This window comes from Mus pahari, unplaced genomic scaffold, assembly GCF_900095145.1.
Source record: "Mus pahari unplaced genomic scaffold, PAHARI_EIJ_v1.1 scaffold_4578_1, whole genome shotgun sequence".
NCBI lineage: Eukaryota > Metazoa > Chordata > Mammalia > Rodentia > Muridae > Mus > Mus pahari.
This window is the reverse complement of record NW_018391695.1, coordinates 24,609-31,223: the sequence shown is the minus strand read 5'-3', so window position 1 is coordinate 31,223 and position 6,615 is coordinate 24,609. Positions and strand designations below refer to the sequence as shown.

The 6,615-nt window shown below is 38.0% G+C and overlaps 2 protein-coding genes across 2 annotated transcripts in view; both read left to right on the top strand.

The window, feature by feature from the left end:
- Window positions 1–5,302, top strand: part of LOC110314653 (mucin-5AC-like) — a 17,520-nt gene extending 12,218 nt beyond the window's left edge. The window contains 5 exon segments of the mRNA XM_021188908.1: window positions 4–221; window positions 1,268–1,527; window positions 1,529–1,682; window positions 3,868–4,060; window positions 5,238–5,302. Of these exon segments, the coding sequence (XP_021044567.1) occupies window positions 4–221; window positions 1,268–1,527; window positions 1,529–1,682; window positions 3,868–4,060; window positions 5,238–5,302 (890 nt within the window).
- A 499-nt stretch (window positions 5,303–5,801) lies between these two features.
- LOC110314652 (interferon-inducible protein AIM2-like) overlaps window positions 5,802–6,615 on the top strand; it is a 21,437-nt gene continuing 20,623 nt past the window's right edge. The window contains exon 1 of the mRNA XM_021188907.1: window positions 5,802–5,813. Within this exon, the coding sequence (XP_021044566.1) occupies window positions 5,802–5,813 (12 nt within the window). The remainder of the gene's footprint in view (window positions 5,814–6,615) is intronic.

The window sequence follows — 6,615 nt, the reverse complement described above, 5'->3', positions numbered from 1 at the left end:
GTCTCCTGGCTCCACATGCAACTCTACCAACAGCATCCAGCGGTCTCCTGGCTCCACATGCAACTCTGCCAACAGCATCCAGCGGTCTCCTGGCTCCACATGCAACTTCATCAACAGCATCCAGCAATCTTCTGGCATTACAGTTGTCTCCAGTAACAGCATCTAGGGCTCTCAGTGCCACTCCAGTGCTTTCAGCAACAGTACACAGCAATCCATCAAGGGTAATGACCTTTTCTTTTAACAATATAATGACAGACATTAGTACAAACTAGGAAGGCTTCTTCATTAATCTATATGTACACACAATCCTTTAGTCAAGTAATCACTAATTTTTATTGTGTATAGTTTCTGATCCTTTCCCTAAATTCAATTGTAAAATACATTGTAAGTGCTTCTCCACTGAGGAAATGTCTAAGTCAGCGATCACCCAATCACTCCTTATCTATAAGGAGTATAGTGAGACAACTTGATTTAATTTTGCACCTTGTACTTCCTGCCAAGGTGTTATTTTCATATTGATAACACTGCTCATTACACCAGAAATGAACTTCCCAAGGACAGAACACACTGATTAGGAATCAGATTGAAACTGTGCCACTCACAGAATGAAATCTGTATACATTTCCATGTCAGACCACTGAAAGTGCTGCTAGTTCGTAGCTGCCTCCCTGTGTTGGTACTCAGGTTGCCCATCCCTGACAACACGCCTCCTCTTTCAGTTCTTCACTGAACTCCATTTCAACATGCTTTCCTGATACACAGAAATGAAGTAGGATACTGAGTAGGTGGTCAAAGTGAACTACCTTCATGCTTTTTGACTGGTTCCAGGATTTTCTCCAGTGCTTGTTATTAGGCAAAAAGAAGAGCTTTTAGCCTGAACACTTACTTCTAAACAATGTTTAGATCTTCCTGTGGCTGCCTACTTAACACTTTTGCAAAAAAGCTTTAATTTTATTTTAGAAACTGTTTTGAATTGAAATCTTCAAAATGTTCCTAGATAGAAAACTTGACAAGAGCATTGAAGGCTTTGGATTCAATTCCCAGAAGTATAATAACTTTATCTACCAGGTATAATTTGTATTAACTGGAATCACTAGGATGTGATCTAGGTAAATTTTAGTAAATATTTAGGTAAATATACATTTCTTCCTTTAGGTAGGTTAGAGTACAGCAACCATTGTTTATATGTTCTGCATTCTATTCAGTGGGATTGTTCCTTATGATCTGTCTGAACTATATCATCTCATCCCATGTGTGTTTTATGTAGACACCAAGGAGAGGAACTGTACCAAAGGAGCCTTCTAGGGAAGAAGGTCACCATCAAGGTCCCAAACAAGTGATGGTGTTGAAAGTAACAGAACCATTTACGTATGACCTGGAAGAAGATACAAGGATGTTTCATGCTACAGTGGCTACTGAGACTGAGTTCTTCAGAGTGAAGGTTTTTAACACAGTTCTAATGAGCAAGTTCATCCCAAGAAATATCATTGCCATATCAGATTATTTTGGGTGCAATGGGTTTCTGGAGATACACAGTTTCCTGTGTGTCTGATGTTAATGTTAACCAGACAATGGTCGTTTCAAATACACTGAAGCAAAATGCTACTGCAACTCCAAAAATTTCTCATCTTTTCTCACAAGCAAGGGGGACATTTGTGAATGGAGAATTTGTAGTAATTACGGTAAGCCATTGCATTATTTGTAAAATATCTTCTGCATTCTGAAATTTTAAGTTTTAATTTGCTCAAGAGGAATTTGCTCAACTTACTAAAACAGGAAATCACTGCATTCCAAAGCAGAAAGAGACCAGGCAAGGCTTCCTCACTTTTGGGATTTCTGTAGTCTCTTACAATTCTTCTCTAGGCTCCACCAGGAAAATTCTTTAGAAAGAGATTTTTCAATAACTTTTGGCATTTTCCTGTCTAGTACAATCCAGCTATAGCCACCCTAGTCCCAGACACTGTTCAGTTTATAGCACATTTTCTTCTTAGATTTTATTTCTTTGATAGCTACCTAACCTGTATTAGGGGCAACTCAGTTGTGAATAAAGAGCCAAACTCCTATCCTTGATACAGTTTGAGAAGATGAGATTAAGAAACCAAATAGATTATTCTGCCATGGAATGAATCCATTTCCCATAAGGCAGGATTATATCTTTAAAGAGTTCATATTCTCATATTCTTCCTCTTTTATCAAGACTTTTTGATAAAGTGACTATATCTTAAATAATGAAAGGGGAATTTAACACAAAAGTTTAATTTCAGAGTTTCTCAGAAGACACAATGAAGGTGTGGAAATTTAAAGAATTCTGTAACTTTGTAGTGTTTCATTATGTGCTAACATACCAATTCATTTGTATGCTTGCTTAATGCATAATTTCTTAATTCCATGTACATGAACATGGTCATGGCTTTCTACTTTTTAATCTATGCTGTCTTTGGCTACATTGATAAATTTGGTTACACAATAAGTAAACTGAGTGGGATACAAACTAAAACACCAGAACTAAATGCTGTAGTGACTTAACCTTTGTGAGATTTAAAGTGAATCAAGGTGTGCACTGAGAAATTGTGATCCATTTTTAAAGGAGTTCTGTTTGTATGCATGTGGGTGTGCACATGTGTGTATGTGTGTACATGTGTGTGCATCTATGTGCATGTGTGTACATGTGTCTATATATCTGGGTATGTGTCTGTGTATATATTTCTTGTGCTATTTCTTTGTTCCTTTGTTGTCTGTTAGTTTTTTTTGTTTTTGTCCTGTTGTTTTGTCTTTGTAAATTGCCTGTTTGTTTTTTAAATTGAGAGAAAGATATAGAGATGTCAGTTTTGGTAGGTGAGAAGTATCTGAGAAGAGGTAGGAAAAGGGAAACTATGATCAGAATATAAAGTATGAAAATAACTTTATTTTCAATAAAAGTTAAAATAAGTAAAGTAATACAGGATTATAATAATGTTCACCATCTTCATAAAGAAGCACAAGTAACCTTTCTTCTCAGATCTCTTGGATGTCCCTACAAAACCTGCAATGGTAATCAGATGGTTTTGTTGTTTAGTTCTGTTGGTTTTTGTTTGTTTGTTTGTTTTGTTTTTTTCATTTTTGATACTCTGCATGGGATCTTTAAGAAATCTCAGATATTCTAATATGTCACTACTAGTGCTTAGAAAGATACTGATTTTTCCTAAACATACCAAGTAGACATATACCACAAACAGGTAAACCTTATGAGTGGTTTCCAAGGGCTGGAGAGATGGTTCAGTCATTAAAGGCTAGGATCACGAATGAAACCTCAGGAGTTATTTCAAAAAAAGGTTTATTCACTGGAATAGCCTAAACTATTTAAGTCTTGTAATTCTACTTTTTGAATATTTATTAATTTTGCCTTTGAGGGTTGAGAAGAAACACAAAGGTCATAAAACTAGCATTGAGGTTGGAAGTCAAATTTCAGTTATGAGTTCTTTCTTTTTTTTAAGTTTTATTTTTAAAGATTTACTTATTTATTTCATGTATGTGAGTACATTGTCACTGTCTTCAGATGAGAGGGCATAAGATCCCATTACAGATGGTTGTGAGCCACCATGTGGTTGCTGGGAAATGAACTCAGGACCTCTCAAAAAGCAGTCAGTGCTCTTAACCACTGAGCCATCTCTCCAACTCCCAGTGGTAATTGAGCCCAGGACATCAGGTTTGACCACAAGCACCCTTGCCCACTGAGCCATCTCATTGGCACTTGTACCTCCAATTCTAAACCTAAGAACCATAGTTGCCTGGTTGGGTACAGGTTTATGTTGACACATTTTAGTTCTAATAGATGTGACAAGCTTTGACATATTTCATAGAAGATTTAATGTTAATTTGTTCTTTCAGAAAACTGAGAGGAATAAATCCATTTACTATGGAATTGAAGATAATACAGGGAAAATGGAAGTGGTGGTTAATGGAAGACTCACCAATATCAAGTGTGAACCAGGCGATAAACTTAAACTTGTCTGTTTTGAATTGACTTCCATTGAAGATGGGTGGCAGCTGAGGTCTGTAAGGCACAGTTACATGCAGGTACGTGCTCTAGGAAACACCAATCTTCCTATGAATCATAGACTTTTTAATACTCTAGTAAAGCGTGACTATTGGCAATATATAGAGAATCCAATAGGTGGAGGAAAAAGTAAGGTTTGCTCATTTAACATATATGCTTCATTCCACTACTTTTAATAAGGGTTTAAAGCATAATAAAACAAATTCAGAAATATCCAAACATTGGTATATGTTTAGCTAATTGATTAAAAGAAAACTGTCCCATTTATCAAAGCAGAGGGAATATTTGACAGGAAAATTAAGAGGCTTGTTTCAAATTCTGACTCTTTGATGTTTTAAATTGACCGAATACTAAAAGACAAAGAACTTCGAGGTCTTCATTTATAACATGCAAATACTTTCTGTTGCAAAGGATCATGGACAGAAATCATAAGTACCCAAGGATGCCCTGAGCAAATTAGATGACAAGGTGTTGTAGTAAGTCTTCAATCCCAATAAGCCTGTGCAGAGAAAAAACCACACCACTCAGCTATAATACTTATAAGTTGCACAGATTTTTCAGCAGATATATCACTATACGACTCTATTCCTCAGTTATGAGATTCCTTGCTACTTCTAGCTTCTCCAGGCCAAGTGGTTCTGCTCCATCTTCCTTTGACCTACATCTATGTAGTGTTTATTTTACACACACACACACACACACACACTCACTCACACACAAACAGGCACACACACACACACACACACACACACACACCACTATTGTAATGCAAACAAAAAAACCTTAAGTGATGACTTCTTCATTCACATAGAAATGCACTTACATTAATTACCCTGTTCTCCAAACCATCAGCCATTTGCCAAAATTCCAATCCTTCTCCCATGGCAGCAAAGCCTCTTTTTTCTTCTTCTCAGCCTCCCTGTTCAATGAAACTGTGCAACTCAGTCCTTCCCTCAGACCTTGCAACACTTTCCTTTCCCCTGTACCTCTGTAATGCACCCTGCTCTTCCACCTATGCTGAAGCTGCAGGAGTGACTTGCAGGGAACAAAGTTGACTTCAAGAACAGAGATGTATTTAAGGTCAGAGTAAGAAAAGGGCACATGGCACTCATGGCAAGTAGTCAGCAAGAAGGGTGTGAATTCCATTGCATTACAACTGATCTGACTTCATTGTTTTCTTCTTTAAGGTCATCAGTGTTAGAAAGTGAAGGAAAGCCACTCAACCCAGACTCAGTCAGGAGAACCTCTCTGGAACCATACTTCTGAAAACCTGGATGCCAATGGCACTGTTTGCGGAGATAAGATTCAAGTACAGAAAATAAATGTGCATAGGCCTGTTGAAATACCAGCTCCATTAAAACCAGCTCTTAATTCTAGGAAATGGTGTTTTCTTATATGCTTTACACATTTTCTATTATCGAAGTTTTATATGTTGTCCCTATAACTTCTGTGCTTGTTGAATTTGTAATTTTTATACCTAAAACTTAAATTCACACAATTTCTGTAAAGCAATGTGCATTTGGGAGTATTTTTAACCATTTGAGAAGTGCTTTAAAATAAATAGTTAGTGACCCTCAGATAAAGCTGGAGAATACAGGCTTGAAATGTGATGTGTAAGGATAAAGCATGTTCAGGAACAAATAGACTGGGTTTTCCTCCCATGAAATCAAGGTATTAATAAGATGCGGGAGAAAGCTGAACTCGGCCTTGGGTGTAGTTTCTAAAACTAGTATGCTGAGGACAGGATCAAGTCTTCACACCCGCGATGCTGAGTCATGTGAGTGCATTACAGAGTTTAGGTATTGGAAAAAATTCCCCAGAATGAGGTGTTTAGGGTGGGACATACTATTTTCAATTATAAGGAATCCCATCTTCAATTCCAGAGTGAAATAAAATCACTGCAAATCTTTAAAGCCAAATGAAGAAGGCTTATGAGAAAGGAAATCTAAGGAATTAAAAAATTAGTATTCCCAGATGTTGCCTCCCCCAGCCTTGAAGCAGGCTGATTCAGACCTTGTTGCCACTAAGCAGGGAACCACCTTGTCTACACCTGCCACTGCTTTCCTCTAAAACATTATCGCTACCTGCTGAGACTCTTGAGACCTTCTGGAGACAGCATCCTGCAGATCACCTTCAGCTGGTGAAGGGCATCAAGAATGAACTGGTGGGGGATGGGCCTCCTTCCTCTATGTAAGCTCAGAATCTCAGTAAACTCGTGGGCTCTGATCAGCTATGTTGTCTTAGCCTTCCTTCCTTGTTCCCAGTCAAATCTCTTTCAGCCCCAGCCCGCCTTTCAGGAGTACCCAGTTCAAGTGTGGCTGCGGGCGGTCCCACTCACCCAGAGATGCCTTTTCTCACTGCTGTGAAGACATACTTGATAAAGGAACAGAAGGATCAGTGGATTGATTTTTGCAAATGGTTTAATGGTAGAGAAGAATGAGTTGGCTGGAGAAAAGTGAGTTCTAGAGTTGATCTCTCTCTCTCTCTCTCTCTCTCTCTCTCTCTCTCTCTCTCTCTCTCTCTCTCTCATTATGTGTGTGTGTGTATTTAATGATGCAACCGACATTTATGATGAGTGT